Source organism: Chionomys nivalis, chromosome 13, assembly GCF_950005125.1.
Source record: "Chionomys nivalis chromosome 13, mChiNiv1.1, whole genome shotgun sequence".
Classification (NCBI taxonomy): Eukaryota; Metazoa; Chordata; class Mammalia; order Rodentia; family Cricetidae; genus Chionomys; species Chionomys nivalis.
This window is the reverse complement of record NC_080098.1, coordinates 74,991,482-75,010,290: the sequence shown is the minus strand read 5'-3', so window position 1 is coordinate 75,010,290 and position 18,809 is coordinate 74,991,482. Positions and strand designations below refer to the sequence as shown.

General features: G+C 46.9%; 1 protein-coding gene across 4 annotated transcripts in view; it reads right to left on the bottom strand.

Annotated features, from left to right (window-relative positions):
- Window positions 1-18,809, bottom strand: part of Aopep (aminopeptidase O (putative)) — a 268,212-nt gene that overhangs the window by 56,437 nt on the left and 192,966 nt on the right. For all 4 annotated transcript variants that reach the window (XR_009058196.1, XM_057787439.1, XM_057787440.1 and 1 more), the window contains 2 exons: window positions 8,160-8,228; window positions 7,982-8,056 (listed from right to left, as the gene is read on the bottom strand). Coding sequence is in view for 3 of the 4 variants with exons in the window: in XM_057787439.1 (XP_057643422.1) it covers window positions 7,982-8,056; window positions 8,160-8,228 (144 nt within the window). In the remaining variant the exon portion in view is untranslated. The remainder of the gene's footprint in view (window positions 1-7,981; window positions 8,057-8,159; window positions 8,229-18,809) is intronic.

Here is an 18,809-nt window from a genome sequence, read left to right as displayed (position 1 = left end):
GATTCTAGTCCCACCTGCAAAAACAGAGGGCACTTACACAAGAAATGCATTCTCAAGTAAAAAGACCACCACCACTTACACATGGATCACTCAAAGCCCTCCCTATCAGTGCCTACAAATCAGGCCAAAGTATTAAAATGGTTTCAGTTAATTCAGTTACTCAATTCCCCATCGTAACTTCCTGCTTGTGTGTGCGAAAAGCTGCTTTATCCAAACAAGGTCCAGGCATGAAACCTGAGTGTGGATGTCCTCAGGTGAAGCTCAGCACAGTGGCAGCCTTCATCCCTGCGTGTGCTTTTGTGTTATTTGCGGCACACTGCTTTGTGAGTGGTGGTTGGTGTGTCCTGTGCTGTATCTTCCCCTCGTCAGAAACGACAGCTCGTTTCCTTGGTATTTTCCAGGAGCTTTTGACAGAGGGCTTTATGTACAACAGATTCCAGACAAAGTGCTGGGTCGCTGGCTGACTTGAGCTTTCTACGTTACTCATTACTGAAGAATAGGTAATTGTTTTTCCATGTATTTCTCTGGATCATGTAGCCTAGAACATATAAACCCAGGGTTTTGTATGAGAGAGAAAAACAGAAGGAAGATGGAATTTTCCAGCCGAGAGGCTTCAGAAGCTCCCGTATTCTTAAGCCAATCCCCCCGAGTGGGGCAAGGGTCTCTCCTCTTATCACGTGGAGCCAGTGATGTCCCATGTCTCAGGAAGCTGAAAAGACACGAAGTCTCTGCACTTCAAACATCCTGAGCAGAGTCTCGAGAGGACACCGGAGGAATGGATTCAAAGTACGTCAGGTACAACATCTCATCTAGGCTTACTACGTCTGCTCACAGAGAGTAGAAAACTGATGTTCTCAACGTACAAACCGGGAAAACTAAGTTCAAAAGCCAAATAGCAACTGGGGGAAGTGACCCACAGTAAGGCATTTTAGAGTAAAATTTTTAGAATTTAAAGAAAAAGAAATCCAGGCACTCAGGTGGGGGGCAAGGGGGGAGAATGGGCCACTCTGAAGAAAAGGAGTGAGATCAGAGAAAGAAGAACAAGTGAAGGCGAGGGCTAAGGACAGATCGGCAACCACACAGCTGTGACCCAGTATCATCTCCACAACCCTTCCTGTGAGAGAGACACCAAATCAGCTTCCAAAAACCACAAGGCAGGAAGAGACATCACCTGAGAGTGACCTTAGGGTGTGAAGAGTGAAGGGGACACCTTGAGGGGTTATGTGCTACCAATAGTGAAGGCATATACTTGACCCTCCTGTCAATGACCAAAACTGAGCTGTGTGGATCTACAAGTGTGCCATGGAAAACAGCTGGTTAACCACGTCGTACACATTTACTTAGAAGTAAAAGCATATTTCAGGACATGTGATAAACGGCGAAGGAACAGAAATGGAGTCTAATTTCCTCCTTGCTCACATCACAGAAAGAAGGGTGTTTATAAAAAGTAACTGGAGAACCAAACCAGACATTGCCCCAAACCCCCCAAAATGACAAAAGCAAGCCACCAATTCATACAAAAACAAGCCAAGCTTTAATCACTTTGTGTACTGGGCTCTCAGAGGGAAACAAAAGCCACGTCACAAACCCAGGGCCAAAGTCAGGTCTGGTGTCAAGGCTTTCTGCCACTGATCACTCTTTCTAGAAGATACTAAAGAAACCTCCTCCAGAAAACCCAGAAAATCTTGACCAGCATATTTTCATGGATACTATCAGCAAGGAACAAAATAGCACAATTTAACAAATTGGTAAAAAAAAAAAAAAAAAAAATTCTGAGACAGAGTTTCTCAGTGTATCCCTGGTTATCGTGGAACTCACTCTGTAACCCAGGCTGGCCTCGAACTCACAGAGATCTGCCTGCCTCTGCCTCTTGAGTGCTGGGATTAAAGGCGTGCGCCACCACTGCCCGGTTAGATAAGTTTTTAAAAATCTTGCAGCATCAAGGTAAGGCTGTAGCAGTAAAGAGCACTTATGGGCTTCATCGTCTAATCAATCACACAGCACTTATGGGGCCACGTGAGTCCCGAGAGCTAGGGACTCGTGGATGAACAGAGAGCAGACAGGGACTTGTGGATGAACACAGAGCAGAAAGACTTTGGCTGGATTCGTGGATGAACACTGAGCAGACAGACTCCGGCTGGCTTCTCTGGGCCAAATACATTCGTGTGTCTGCCTGCTCTAACACATGATGAATGGAAACAATGACAGGTCCTAACCCAAGGTGACACCAGTAGGTGCTACTAAAAATAACACATCTTATTAGTGCCATATGAGCCCAGGCACAAAACAGCGGCTCATTAAAATGCCCAAGCTTAGAGCGACTGCCAATGAAAGCCTTCTGTCACAGGAATGAAATTAATGCTGCCTATAAAAGTAACTAAAAAGCCACAAAAAATGTTCCTCTCCCACCTCCCTTTCCAACCCAAGTCTTATGTTTTATATGAAAGTAGCTTTCATCTTTCTCAGCATGGAGGAATTGGTGGTGGCTGGCATCAAACACACTAAAATCAACACAAGTGTAATTATCTGCACTCTTTCAAGTGTTTTCAAAATACATGCTGGTTGAGATGCTCTTAATTTAGAAATGCGTGCTCTGTGCTGGTGGTGGTCGAGGCCGAACAGGAATTTCAGATGCAGCCTGACATTATTTTCTGCAGCAGTCACTTGACTCACTCACACCGCCCACCCTAGGCAGAGTAGCCGATACCGTGCTGGTTGTGACAGGCTTTCGTGGGACACTTACATCAACTACTGCGTGTGAGGCTCAGAACTGTGCTTGCCACGTGGCAAGTGCTGGCTACTGATGTGTTAATGGTTTCACTCGGAGTCTCTGAGTAAGCGGGTGAGGATGAGCGGGTGACTGTGGGTTACAAGGACCGTTTAGGGCAGGCTGGTCATTGTTTTAATTTTCCTGCTATGCCGGCTTAAAGCTGGCGGGGATTTTACCATACACAGAATTGTCAGAATCTTTTTCTGGTTTTAAATTGCAGATTCTTAAAAAGAATCAATCTATGGAACAGATGAGAATTTAATAACATAAAATTATACAAATTAAACTGTCTTTCTTAGGTTACAAAAATATATTTTATCAGCAATTTTTTCTTGGTTTAGATTAAAGTAAGCAAAAAATGTCAAGAAACTTACATAATCTGATCTGACTTGAGACCTGCATATAGAATAATACGTTTGTTAAGGACTTATAAGAAATAAGAGGGCAGGAAGAGGTGCAAAAACAAAATGCAGGTACCCAGGGGTCCCTCAGCATCCCTGCAACACAACTCATTGCACACAAACACACCTCTCTGCTTGATTTCTTTGCAACCTCTCATAAATCATTCCGTCTCCCATCTCAGGCACAGTGGGCACACAGGACACAAAGCCACTCACTGAGGAGGTGAAGAAGGGCGGGCTGGTGATTCATTAGAACCCATAAAGCTTTTCTATGGAAATCAAGAATCAATGAAGCTATTGTACGAGGCCATGGCTCTGCAAGTGTGGACTAGTTATAGATTCTCTCAGAGCAACAGCACTCTCAAACAGAGGCACAGGCACCAAGCCAGGGAATTCCAGGGGACCCTTGCCCCAGGTGTAAGGGTAGCTGCCCAAACCCACCAGTTTTCGGGGTGCAGGGAGTGGCTACCAGTTTGGGGGGTGTACTTGGTCACATGCTCCAAGTTTGTACGGGCTGGTTTACTGGTTTGAGCTCTGACGGCTTCAAGTGAAGCCTAACACACACCACTGCCTCTATATGCACAGGCAAAAGTAACTTTCTTTGTTGATGGAGGTGGGTCTTGTATTTATCTGTTGCTTTTATTGGTTAATTAATAAAGAAAACTGCTTGGCCCTGATAGGACAAAAAATTAGATAGGCGGAGAAAACAGAACAGAATGCTGGGAGAAAGAAGCCAAGTCAGGCACTCGCCATGATTCTCCCACTCCAGACAGATGCAGGTTAAGATCTTTCCTGGTAAGCCAGCTCGTGGTACTACACAGAATATTAGAAATGGGTTAGATCAATATGTAAGAGCTAGCCAATAAGAGGCTGGAACTAATGGGCCAGGCAGTGATTAAAAAAATACAGTTTCCGTGTAATTATTTTAGGTAAAGCCATGCGGGCAGCCGGGTGCCGGGGACGCAGCCCCACCACTCTTATTACAACACTTTGTAACAACTTAAATACTGGTTTCCAGAATTACAACTGAATATAAAAGACCTTTGTCACAAAAGACAAACATGGCAGTAGAACATTTAAAGCCTGAACTACACCTACCTTTAAAACATTCTGCATGTTCTCACGGCACAACTGCCACAAAAGTGTGCAATGCACCTCAAAGGAGTAAATGGTGTTGAACATGCGAACCTCACTGGGTTGACACAGATTTAAAAATTGTGGTGAATTATCCCAACAGAGATTACCATGGATTGTATGGCTCGTGTGTGTAACTAGATAAACAACAGAAAAGCAGAGTGAGAATGCTCCAAACTGTAGGATTTCATCAGAGAACACACAGAGCTGACAGCCTGATGCCATTGGCCACAAACACCTCAACACCCACAGGTCTCACTTGCACTTTCCGGTTGTTAATAACTCTGCACATTTCAATCCACCTTTCAGAAAACTGCAAGTTCCAAAGTTCTGCTTTCCAGGTTCTGGGGAGTGAATGTCAGCTCCCCGTGAAAGCCACGACGCACAAAGGCCGGCCCATCGCACCCTGGATGCCTGCTGTAGACACACCAGACGTGGAAGATGGCTTCCTGAGTCAGTCCAGTGGCCAGGAAGCTTCGGATCTCAGCATACACACAAAGACGCTTTCTCCACATTATCATCAAATGTGCAGAAAACCAAGAAGGCGGATTCTTTGGACTCTAACAACAGAAATTTTCTTTCTTGAAGGAGCGCAATCTCACTGCAAGTGCATTTTCTTTAAAATATACTATTTCATAAGGTGCTGTTGTGAAACATATTTTAATTCTTAGATTAGAAGAGATCTAAAACTTTGTTCACATGTATATGTCTTAAGACATCAGCCCTTACTCTCTAACGGTGATACATAATTTGTGTTTAATCTTCAAGTTAAAAGTTGATGTGATTTAAAGCCAACAGATCATGTAGCACAATCTACTATTTTTAACACACATACTTCTCACTATTGAAATCACAACTGGAACTGACCCCACAGAGCTGGCCTCAGACCGTCCTCGGTGGGCCACTCACGTTCTTGCCTTCTGGTTGCAAAATTTATTCAAACTAAATAATGGGCATTTGAAACAATAGAAAAGGGGAGAAAATCAGGGCGAATAGAGAAAGATTCCAGGAAGCGGAGAGAGGAAACAGTCATGAGAGAATCCAGTTACAGCCGTGGACAGAGAGAGACGGGAGCAACACAGAAATGAACGACAAGGAACATCCCAAGAAGAAGCACAGCAGAGAAGACAGTCAGTCAGAAAGATATGCAAAGTTCTCAAAGACGGTTCTCTGGCGAGCAGAAATGGCCAGAAAGGGAAGCTCACAGTGGCCAGGAGAGTCCAGGGATCTCTCTAACTGCTTATCTGGTGGCACGGTCACTTAACTTACTGTTTGCTGGTTCACAGCCGAGCACAGGCAGCGGACTGTCCTGCTTCTCTGGCTGGGACAATTTCTTTAAGGGGAAAGCAAATGCGTCCTGTAAGATGACAGTCTTTCCACACAGCTCGCTCCGAGCCTGGCCTGCTGCCACAGCTGTTTTCCTTTCTCAAGACAGCCAGGAGGTTCTGTTTTTCACCGGGCAGTAAAAGCCGCATCCGCCTATAGACGGAAAACATCCCAGTTCTAGCGTAGATGTTAGTACAGGCCGCTTAGTCAAGGCCTCTCTGATCTATTCCATAGTCCGTTCAGCCAAATCTACCTAGTCCAGTCCAGTCCAGTCTAGTCCAGGCCATCCCAGAGAGGCCTGAATGTGGGGACACCTGAGGAGTGGAGGACAGGAAGGAGGACACCTGGCCAGCCCAAGAGAGGGCAAGGACAAAGAAGACAAAGGAGCAGACAGCGGCCAGGTCCAGAAGGAATGGCCTCACAAGCACACTCCCATTTTAGTCTTGCCAAACTGGCGAAAGCAGAAGCGTGCACGGGGAGACACACAAAGGACACAGGGGCTAACTTGCTTGTGGCCCAACAGGCGTTTTCAATTTCGTTTTCATTTTCATTTTAAGACAGGGTCTCTTTACAGGACCCTGGCTGTCCTGGAACTATGTAGACCAGGTCTGCCTTGAACTCAGAGAGATGTGCACACCTTTGCCTCTTGAGTGCTTGGATTTAAAGCCCGAGTCACCAGCCAGGCTCAGCAGACCATTTTCTTCTTGAGTGAGCTGCTAAGGCTCCACCAGCAACAGGCTCTCACGTCCGAGCCCTGGACCTGGGCTGAACTCTCAGCCAGTGTCGTCCTCATTTTAGAATTAGGGGACACACACATCCCCTGGGCCCTGTGTCATTTGGATCCCATTCTAAAGCTCCCGGGACACAGATCTCACGGCGCACACGGCCCTTCAGAGGGCCTGCCCCCCAGTGTTAACACAAGACAAGCCCTCCACAGTGCCGGTGGAATCTGGGAGAAGCGGGGACAGGGACAAAACACATGGCCACCAGGCACATCCAGTGCCCTAAACCGCTACCCACATGGTCTCAGAGGAAAGTCAGAGGTGCAGCCTCCAGCAGGTCTACCAGGACACAGTGGCGGGCGGGCTGGCTGAGGGGGCAGTGCTATTACTGTGCTCCAAGGTGGAGGCCTCAGTTGTTCTGGCCTCCCCAGTTCTGACACAGTTACTGCTTCAGATTTTGGTAGAGGCGATACCAAGTATTCGATAATGACTTCTCCTTTTTCCATGTGTGGCTGATCTTATTTTTTGCCTAATAATTATACCTGCAAACATCTGTTCAAGTGCTTTTCACTCTTTAGACATTTTACGATCTCATTCATCACTCACAAACCTTTTAAGAGTTCAACAACCATAACCTGCTACAGCAAGCTAAGGTACATCCCCAAATCCGTCTGCTTAAAAAGAGTATTTTCTTACCACTGCTGAACTGAGTTGACATAAATGGCTTCTCTCTAATAAAGTGGGGTGGGGGGTACTTCTCAGACACTCAGGGCCCCTTGTGTGCCAGCAACAATATGCCTAGTTAACCCTGGTCTCCTCCAAGTGGCCCTGAGTGCCCTTAAGTGCACTGGGGAGCTCCACATCTATTTTACTGTGAGCTTCATGCACGTTCTCAGACGCCACAATGCCCATACTAAGGCAACACATCACAGAAGCTGGCAGCATCGCTATCAGCAAGAATTTGGCTTCAGAACCCAGTGATTCGTCATCCATCCGGGCAGAACAACAACACACCACTATTTTAGTCCCTTGGCGCTATTACCACCCCAACCCCCAACTGCATAAGTATATTTAAGCAAAACTGACAAAACCAAAACATGCCATTAACATTTGCCCCCTTTTCAATAAGAAAGGGGGCTAATAGGTTACTCACCTGATTTCAAAATATTTACTTCACGATGAATCAAGTTTCAGCCTCAAGCATTCGTTCACAAGGGAGAGCAGGGAGCAAGGTCTATAAACTATTCAAATTCTAAATTCAGGGGGACAAATTCACTTGATGGACAGAAAATAAAACCGGTCCCGGCATCTCTGAAGTTGCCCATTTCCCACAGGATTCCGGGTAGGGGTTTGGCTGCGTGGGCTCGGGTACCGTTGCCTGTGGGGGTCCTCCGGGAAGAAGCTTTCCTTTCTCAGGAGGCACCGCGGCAGTGTAAGGAGCACCCGACAAGCCCCCATCCCGGTCACGGCGTACACCACTGTTTATCAACAGCCTACACGGGTAAAGCTTTCTTGCTGTAAATTTAACACAAACTCCTCAAACGCTATTCTAGTAGCAGAGACTGAATCCCGGGCGCAAGGCAGCACACACAGGAACCCCTCCCGGCAGCGCCCTCCAGGGCCCCTACCTTTTCAAAGGCGGCTTCTTGCTTCCCTCGTTTGCGTTTTCGGGGTCTGCGGTTCAGTCGGATCCATTTCTCCACCTGCAGTCAAAACCCAACAGCATTTCAAGAAGGCCGAAAGGTGCAGGCGTCCATCTCACCTGGAGCACCGTGCGCTGCTGCCACCTCTGCCCGCCGCACTCACCTCTGAGCCCACTCGTCGCGCCAGCCCACTCCGCTTGCAGTCCTCGGCCTCCTGCTCCTCCTGCAGCGCCTGCGGGGAGAGCGAGTCAAGTTCACGGAGCCCAGCGCCACGAGCGCCACCTCGGCGGGCGCGGGGCGGGGCCTGCCTTAAAGGTGTAGGCTCCCAGGTCCCCGCTGTTATTGTTCTTGGAAAGCACCCTCTGCCCGGGCCTGCGCCCCCATATGCCTCTCCCCACCCATCCATCCACTCCCGCCTTCCCCCCGCCACACACCTCCTGGTCCAGTCTGAGGCTGAGGGATGGAAGAATCCTCCATCCCATCCTAAGCCAAGGTTCCGGAGGAAGCTTTCTGCCAGCATCTCCCAGGTAGCAGGTGACCTGGGGAGTCCCCTGTGCGTGTCTCCCCGTGGACCTGCATAGCACGAGGGTGGAAGGGGGGCGGTCCTGTTCCACAGTCAAGGATGGACTTGCCCCATTTTCCTCCGTCCTCCGTGCCAACCAGGCCTGAGGAGAAGCTGCGGTGCCGCCGGTACTGGCTGACTCTGACCGCCCTTTAACTTTATCGCATTTCTTTAAAGAAAGTCTGTCGGGCCCTCTTTATTGCTACTCCATCCTTCTTTCAAGATCAAAAGGTTTAGATCAAAGCCAAGATCAAACTCGGGACTTAAATAGAAGCGACTTTGCCACGGAGTACTTTACACAACGAGGGGCTGCTTAATGAGACGTCAGAGTGGAAGACTTTATTGTGCCTCCATTCCCAAGCACAGCCGGACCCTCATGTGGCCACTAAAGATGCCTATGTCCTAAAATAAACAACAGGCCTGATCGAGTGGGGGATTCTCAGCAGTGTTTTTATTTCTAGAAACGCGAACCAAACCAAAAACTAACTCTAGAACGTAAGTAGATGAAGTCAGTTTTGTACCTCATTACCCAGGTACTAAAATGCGTATTCATTTGCTAAGTCCGTCACAACCAAGTTTATCCTCCATTAAGAGGAAAGCACAGAAATAGTTAACGATTTGGAAAGCCTGGAAGCACGCATACACGTAAACATATAAATTATCAACATGCATTATGCAGATCTACTTAATTTTAAACAGAAAGAGAACGTTAAAGTATTCAGGCTTCATGCTGCTCACAATTCAAGAATCATATATTCACCATGGCAGACACTGTTTTATTCGGTTATTCCCCGTGGGTGTTTGCCGCCTTTAGGAACACTGACATAAACCGCTCAATGCAAAGAGTTTATTAAAAGGAAGAAAGGTAACTATTATAAACTAAGTTTACACAGACATCTACGAGAACCTGTTATGGCTGGATAGTATTTAAAGGCTTTTATTTCCTGCCTTATAATTTTCATTTGATTGTAATCTCAAACACACATGTGAGCTTGCTCTCAGATCCATAGCCCCACAGAACCACTGGTGATGAGAGCACAGATCTGGAACTCTGGTCGTCCTGGCCCAGCACAGGGGCACAAGGGCTCTGACTCCCTGAACTTCCAAAGCTGAGATCCACTCTGCATGCCTCCCGCCATGTTCCCTTGTCCACAACCCTTTCCACAGGGAAGCCATGAGCGTCTGTCCAAAGGAAATTACAATTCCATCACTTTGCTTTACAGAAAACAGACTGCCTGCCTCTGGCTCTCAGCTCATGTATCATATCTGAAAGATTCCTCCTCACTATCAAGTTCAAATTCTAGTATTCCCCAGCATTCACCCTGCCTGTATTGGCTTCCTTCCCCCTTTGTCACTGAGACCCCATTTTTACAGCAGTTAGAATTTTCCGATCTCCAGAAAGCATATTATCTACCATTGCTACTGTGTAATCTATAAAATGCAATTACATTCTACATTTCTGACATCTGAAGAGCCAGTGTTAAGATGCTGCAATTGAAGCCCACAGCCTACTAAGCTCACTTAGTTTGGTACAGTTTTTATGGCTACTTATTAATTTATCCTGTGGGTACGTGTGTGGGGGAGCATGGGCATGCATACACCATGCCATGTGTGTACAGGTCAGAGGACAATTTGTCCAAGCCAGGTCCCCCCCTACCTTGTGGGGTATGGGGACAAAACTCAGGCTGTCAGCCTTGGCGGCACCCACCTCCACCCACTAAGCCATCCTGCCACCCTGTTACTTATTATTATTATTAACCAATCAAATGCCTACCTCCTAAGCACACGTGGGAGGGTAACATCCTGTTGTTTCGTTCTTGATTTCTGTCTAAAAGTACTGCCCATCACACAACAAACATTCAATGTTTTAAAAGCGAATGGACCTGGAGAGCTCAGTGGATAAAGCCGCTCGCTACCTCCCCAGGAGCCATGTGGTGGAAGGAGAGAACTGACTCCCAAAGGTTTTCCTGACCTTCACACACACCATGGTACCTGTGCCAACACACATTCACATGCTAAATAAATAAATGTAATAAAGGTTTATTTAAAGTGAATGAAGTACATAGGGACAGAGGAACACACGGCACACAGTTCAAGTGTGTGTGTGTGTGTGGGGGGGTCTTACGATGATTATTTCTCTAACTCCAATTTCTTTAACTGCTAGAATATCACCGTTTGTAAAAAGCACAAAATTATACACTTAAATTTTTAAAAAAGGAACACAGTTCTAAAATGACGTTAAAAAAACAAAAACAGAAAATGAAAGGTCCCTGTAACCAGTAATTCAAATTACAGCTCAGAATGGTGTTGGGGGGGCTAAAGTCAGAATGAAATGTAACACTAGAAAAATTAGTGTTTTTATTGTTCAACCCAACCTGAGCGCATTTCTCTGCTGTTTACTTAAATCCCTCCTTGCTTATGAGTTGATATAAATGTCAGCAGGCTGTGGAGAAGCCTTTAAAATCACTGAATTCCGCAGCTGGGGACGAATAGTCTAGCATCTTCCAGAGTGGCAAAAGCACTTCCAAGCTATCTTTTAAAAATGGACCACTTTATGCTTGAATTCTATCTTTTTAAATGTCTCAGCTAGTTGACAGGCATATTTAGAAAGGAAGTTTTTCTTAAAAACTTTTTGTCAAAGCAGTTCCTAACAGTCAAAGGCAATTTCAGAGGCCGAGGAAATGCCTCTGCTTTCAAACAAACCTGTGCTCTAAGCAGAAACTGGAGATTATTTTCAGAGAATGTCGCTTTTGGGTTTCTTTTTCAATTTTTCAATTTTTTTTTTTTTTTTTTTTTTTGTGGAAGAGGAAGTTATTCCTCTCACAGGAAAAGGCAGTGATGCCAATCTCGTATTGATAGGGTGGGTGTTCTCTTCCTGCTTCTATGTGGTGAATGAAACACAACAGAGGAGTGAGTAGAGCCCACAGGAAACCCCGTAGGGTAAACATGGGGAGCCCTTTAATTATTCCAACAGACAGAAAATTATGCTTCCCTAGGCAAAGCCAGGGGAGAACCATCTACAGAGGGAAGCCGAGGACTTTGCCTCCCAAATAGCTAAGCACTCTGTTGCTAACATACAGCAGGCATGGTGGCCTACATTCGTGATGTCATCATTGCAGAGGCTGTGGCAGGGCTCTGAGTTCTGGGTCAGTCTGAGCAACAAACAAACAAAACAAAACCAAACAGCAGGAATCCAGGGGGCCTGGAAAGAGAGTGACCTTTAGAGGAAGCAGCAGGAACAAGTCAGGAGTAAGAGCCTACTGATAAAGTGTTACAGCTTTAAATCTGCAAGAATGTAACAGGACTCATGCCTGCTTTCCCTGAGTTTAGAAGAATCGCACATAGCTTGCATGGTACTGTCTGCTTCATCAGTGTTAGGGTGAAGGCCCTAGTTTCTTTCTAAGGGGGATTTTAGCCCTGCTAGGTGAGTGTAATTCCACAGCATTATTTTCAGAAGAGACGTGTGGCTCATACCAGACAGACCACTGTGGGCTCTGGTCCCTGCCCAGACTTACATTTTCCTGCCTGTAAGTGTAGCCCTGAACTCATCGGCGTACCCAGAACCCTCTGCAGAGCACAACCAACTGGACAATGTGTAAGATGCTCTCCCCCTTATACTTTTAGTACTGAGGGAGGAGCCTTGCATTATGTACCCTAAGCAAGGCCTCCTCTAATGAGCTGTACTCTCTGCCCCAAGACAACCACCCCATGATCCTCTCCGATATGGTAACCAATAGTGCTGCTACTAAAAAAATAATACAAATCAATAAATAAATCACACCTACACACACACACTTCCCATGTATTCTTGCACTACTGCTGTTTAAACTTCCACAAGGGACATAAGAGTTCATTCTTAGGTTCAGTCAGACCTCCATAAATCCGGCCTTGGCCTTCTTCTTCCTGTGCTCTAGGAATGGCCTCTTACCATGCAGGTCTGGCGAGAAGCGATTGTCCCTTAAGGAGAGACAGTGAGAAAAGGCCCCATAAACTCACGGCTGTGCTTACCAGGAAGAGGGACGTTGCCTTTGGCATTTTTACTTCTCTCTGGTATCAGAGTCAGGAGTGGTCAGACTAGGCTCCTGGTTTTCACCTTCTCAAAACTAGTTTATCAATCTTCCCCAATACTTGGTGCTTTGGGGACTCTCCTTAGCCAGGTTAGAAACCTCAGGGACAGTTTGCAGAATATTAACTATGCTCCTTGCCCATCTTCCTGCCAAATTCTGCAGTATCTATCTACTTTGGAAGCAGCCTTAGCTCCATTTTGGGCAGGAGAGACAATGATAAAGTATTGGGATTTTAATTTTCCCCTTTAATCTCCATTTCTCCTTGATGGACTGGGAAAATGCCATGTTTCCAGCATTTCTCTCTGTATTAGCACAGCACTTGGACGTTATGTGTAAAGCTAAGGCCATATGATGACGATTATATTCTCTACAAAGGTCTGAGAAAATATTAGGAAACACCACCGAAATGTAACACACAGGTGTCACAAAAATGCTGACAGATCCAATGTCTTATCTGAATGGTACCAAAGCTGGCAGGGAGGATGTACACTGGACATACAAGCGTGATAGAGACCCTACTGCAAATGAGAAGAGCAGGACACCACACTGACACAGAAACGTGGATGCTGTTACGAACACCTGGACACTCTGTCAGGGTCTGGATCCAACAGCTGTCTGGCATCTCTAAGCCATCTTTCTCACGGAGGACAGTAATCCAGTGCCACATTTGGGTGCTCAAGACAGGAAGCAGTTGTTACATATCAAGGTGTAACTATCAGAAACAAGCAGCAAGGCAGCTACTAGAACCCGAAGGGCTGGACCTGAAGACTGAAGTATCAGCCATGAGAGACCACAGAGCCTTGGTAACTGGTAGAAAACCAGAACAGCCCAGTTCCAACAGGAGTGGTTTACACAGCACTGGACACCCAAGCTGCCCCACCTGTGTCTCACAAGGTATCAGCTTAAGCATGGAGACACCGGGTCAGGGTAATTCCAGTGCCTTTAGCACTTCGTCTGGCCTGGCCTTAGGTCTTGATGGAATAAGGGAGCATCACTTAAAATCCTTGTTTATTCTGTGCATCCAGTTAACCCCATGTCAAAACATGGACCATAGAATACAATCCAACCCTCTAACGTCTGCTGGAAGAGACATCATCCTACGTCCTTCATCAGGAGTGTGGCTGTAGATCTTTAATGTGTGAATATGCAGACACACGTGCACGTATGCATGTCCATGTGGAGGTCAGAGGTCAACTTCAGGTGCTGGTCCTTGGGAGCTGTTCACATCAGCTTTGGAGACCCTCATTGGACAAGGTAGCTACAGTGCTAGGCTTTCTTACAAGTGTTCTGTGGATTTATTGACTATGCCATCTCCCTAGCCCCTGACTATAATTCTTTATGTGACCTTGGCATTCACTCCTAGACACTATAATCTTACAGAGAGGTCATAGGTGAAATACAAAATTACATATAGGGTTTTCCACCTGTGGTTCCCACCTCTGACATGTGAGAGGCGGTGTGTTGGGGTGTGTGGGGGTGTGTTGATATGTGAGAGGCGGTGTGTGGGGTGTGTTGTGGTGTGTGGGGTGTATTGGGGTATGTTGGGGTGTGTTAATGTATAAGAGGCGATGTACTGGGGTGTGTTGGGGTGTGTGTGGGTGTTGGGGTGTGCGAGGTGATGTGTTGGGGTGTGTGGGGTGTGTTGGGGTGTGTTGATGTGTGAGAGGCGGTGTGTTGGGGTGTGTGTGTGTGTTGGAGTGTGTTGGAGTTTTGGGGTGTGTTGGGGTGTGTTGATGTGTGAGAGGCAGTGTGTTGGGGTGTGTGTGTGTGTTGGAGTGTGTTGGAGTTTTGGGGTGTGTTGGGGTGTGTTGATGTGTGAGAGGCAGTGTGTTGGGGTGTGGGTGTTACAAATCACAACATATAGGTGACCACTAAGATTTATACCACAAAGTCATCTTAAGCTCCTCTTTTTAGTAATCTCAATGTGCCAACAGTGCCGAGGACCACTAAATTGGGTGGTTTAAATGATGCCCCATATCCAATAGCTTCCAAATATACAGATGTTTGGAGGGAATCCAACTCTGAAAGCCAATAAAACAGAGAGTGACCACATACCATGTTCTGTGACAGCAGGTTCCCATGGGCAGAAGGGGACATGGTGACGAGGAGGATGGGCTGATGGGTTGACACAAGGAGCATTTCCCATAGCATGTAGTTAGGAATAAACTCAGCCATGCATTAGACATGCACACGAAAAGACTTAAAACAAGATTCCCATGGTCCTTCCTCACAGAAGCAAGGAGTCCCCGTGAGACTCTGGGTTAATATACTTCTGGGTCCTGCACAGAGATTTTAGCATTTGTCTTCAGCTGGCCTGGTCTGATGCTGACCTATAGTACTGGCCACACTTTCCATGGTCTGATTACAGAGCTAGCTTAGGATCCAGGGGAAGTCTATCCAATGGAAAAGATCCTTCTCTGTGTTCAAAGGGATTGCTCCATTAAAGAGTAGCCCATGCTAGCTGACTTCCTTGAGGTGTGGGCAGCCTGCTCTGACGAAATGGGTTCCCTTGCTTAGAAAACACACGCACGCGCATGCATGTGCTCTGGGAGAAAAAATGACAAACATCTCCCTAAAGGCACAGGCACAGACATATGGTACGGTTGTATTTTACTAGGTGGAAAGCCGACAGCACATGTGGGTATCTTCCCATCACTTCCTGAGGGCTGATATGGTACGGTGCTGTACAGCATACAGAAGCGTGTGTGTAAGGGCATGCCACTGCTTCATGTACCCCTTAAGGAGGGGCTGTCCGGGGAGTCTAGGGCTCCAGAAAGATCTATACTTTAATAAAACCTTCCCACTTGGACTAGACTGCCTGCCATCAGGTCTCCAAAAGGAACCTAAACAAGTCACAATTTGCAAACAGAATACTGGGCCTGAATCATCTCTATTAACAAGTATAAAAATCTCTCACACACAGAGGAATGTAAAATCTGCCACCTTTTGGAGACTCTGGTTGCTGACTGTAATATGAATAATTATGACAGAAAGCCAGTTTCCAGGGTGTTGTTCACCAAACACTCCATGGAAGGGGGTGCTCCGGGAAAACAGTGCAAGGACCTGTGCCGGTTGCTTGCTTACCAGTCCCTCTCTTCTTCCTGAGATGGTTCTCCAGGGCTGGAAGAAGTCAATGTTTACTGCTCCCCAGGGCCAGCAGTGTCCATATTAGGGAAGCCAGAGCTTGCATCTCCCTCCCTCCCTCCCTCCCTCCCTCCCTCCCTCCCTCCCTCCCTCCCTCCCTCCCTCCCTCCCTCCCTCGGCCTCCACCCACTGTGTGTGAAGGTGGGAGAATGGGTGCTGGGGAATGTGAACTTGATCCCACATTGATCAGCCAAGCAGCAAAGTCTTCTTTGTTCTCTAGATACCAAACATAGCTGCTCTCTAGAGGGGATCAATCCAGCCACTCCACACACAGCACAACTTCTGTGCCCCAGCAGACACCAGGAAAAAGTTGCACCCCTTAGAGCCACAGTGCAAAAGCCCGCCGGACAATTCACGTTTCTGTTGGGTGCCTCAGACTGGATCAAAGCCCACAGTATCCTAGGGCCTCCCCTTCTCTGAGTTGCCCATGGAACCCTAGGCTTTATGTGTGCTGGGTGAAAGCCCTGCCACCAGGTTTAGCCTTGTTCTGTCTGTTTTCCTGCTGTGGTTTAACCTATTATACAAATACTGTGGTCTCCTTTAGCTTTGCTTCATGTCTTCCTGGCTATCTGAGGTCTTAAGGTCACCGGAAAACAGGCTAGCACAACCAACTAGGCTGTTGCTGCTGTTGAAGCTGCCCTGTGAATCTGGTCTCACTGTCCCGGGATGAAGCCCAGGTGCAATGGCGGGGGGGGGGGGGCACTGAGGACTGAGAGCAGGACACTGTCTCTGCTTCTTGAACATTCGTATCACTCAACCTCTCCGAACCCGTGAGAAACACACACTTTACTGAGGGGAAAATGAGACGGTGCCAAAGCAGACAGAACAGTAATCTTTAATTCCTGTCCCCTCCACTCCCCACAGGGAGTAGCAGCCTTGGGCAGAACCTGTAGAGGTGTGGCCCATCTGAGCCACTGCAAAGGAGCACCTGTCCCTTCCAGTGGTGAGTGGCAGACAGGAGAAGCAGGTTCTCTTTCTCATATCCCTTATTACAGAGGAGAATCAACAATCCCACTACTAGACCCTTCCCATATAAGACAATAAGCCATATTTTGCTACAAGAAACAAAGCCAGATGTGGTGGTCCCATCTGTAATCTCAGCATTCATAACATCGAGTCAGGAGAATCAAGGGTTCAAGGCCAGCCTGGGATACACAGAAATGCACGGTGCCAAAGCACAGGAACAAAGACCACATAGCATCCCTACTACGCTGCTCTCTGAATCTATCAGTGTGACAAAGTAACAGCTGTGCAAACATCAGAAAGACAATGCGCTGGTCAGCTTCTTCATCTATAGCAAGGGCACAACAATGTTTATCCTGCAGACTTCTGGGTGGAAGTTCATCGGTGTCATGCATCATGTACCGAGCAAAGCCTTGCTTTCTTCCTGGGTGTGCTGATATGTAATATGGGGAAAGAGGAAAAAAATGCAGTTATATTTAAAAATACAGTTCTTAGGACTGGGGGGATGGCTCCATGGTTAAAACCCATGCTTTGAAAGCATGAGGACTTGAATTTGGATCCCATGAACTCATAAAAACAGAACTATGACCCCAGAGATAAGGGAGATCCCAGAGGCTTGACAACCAGCCCCAGTCTAGTAACCGGCGAGCCCCAGGTTTAGTGAGAGACTCTAACTCATAAAACAAACAAACAGACAAACAAAAATCCCCAAAATTGGAGGGGCTAGAGAGAAGGCTCAGTAGGTAGAGTTCTTCCTATTATCCCAGAAGATCCAAGTTCAGTCCCCAGCCCCCGCATCCAGTGGCTCACAACCTCATGCAACTCCAGCTCCAGGGGTCAGATGGGCTCTTCTAGCCTCTGTGCTCACAGGATATTCACACACACAGACATATGATTTAAAAAAGTATTAAAAACTTAGTTGGAAAGTGACAGAGTAAGACTCGCACACTGGAGATTTAAAAACTGCCTTTGGAGAGTAGGCAACTACATCTTCTTGGCTTTTATACATAGTTTCTTAGCAGATTTGCTGAGACTCAGGCAGATGTTCCTAACTACAAAACCAGTGACCACATAAACACACTTCAAGGAGGCCAGGCCAGTGAGAATTCTGGAGAAATGGACTTCATGACGCATGCAGACATGAAGACAAGCACAGGTTTGCTTGGTGGCACAGAGCAGAAGCGACACCACCACTGGGGAAAAGGGCAGAGGAGAGAAAAGCAGATTAAACCTTTGCTTGACAGGGGTGACTCCCCATCCCAGGACACACACAGCACCTCTGAAGGCGCCATCTCCAGTTAGTTCTAATCTCTTGTTCCCATGGAGCCCCGGTCCTCAGTTCTACCTATTGACTTTGGCTGCCCGCCCGTATGTTTTTATGGCAATAAAGTTGCTAAAATTAAAGAAGAATTGAACTCTGAAGCTTTGGGGCCCAAATGGTGGCGGGTTGTAAAACTGAGGCCGGTAACAACCAGGGTGCCCTCAGCACACTTAAAAACCATCTTATGTGTGTTCTCTCAGTGTGGTTTGCTATTTCCCTTGGCCTACAAAGGAAAATATTTTTAGCGTGTAGCACACTTTATAACAGACATATAAATGCACTGAAAATAAAATTTTAGAAAAGCATCTGGGTTTGATCATCCCAACCCTAAATAGGTTCTGCTTTTTCAACGTAAGGACCGCCACGGCGTTCTGCCGCGAGAGTGGCAGTTTCTCCTAAACATGGGCAGCATTGCGCCGGCTCAGTGTGTTTTGCTTTGTAAGCAGTAAATAGTCTAATGATTTAAACAGAAAGCCAGACTATGGGAGGCATCTTCTGGATTCGACCTGTCCTTCAGCAACATTATCCCCAGCATGTGTAGACAAAAGCCAGCAAGGAGGCTTGCTCTTCTCCCTCTCATGAAGGTGGCCTATGGTGTTCACCCATCTGTAGGAATTCTGAGGCTAACAAGCCCAGCAGTTTTCTCACCTATTGCTGGTCAGACAGAATAACATCTGTGGGCTATATCTGAGACCAGCACCTTCCTTAGGCATAGGCACACAGGTCCTGTAATCTGATTGTTACCTGGGCTTCTTC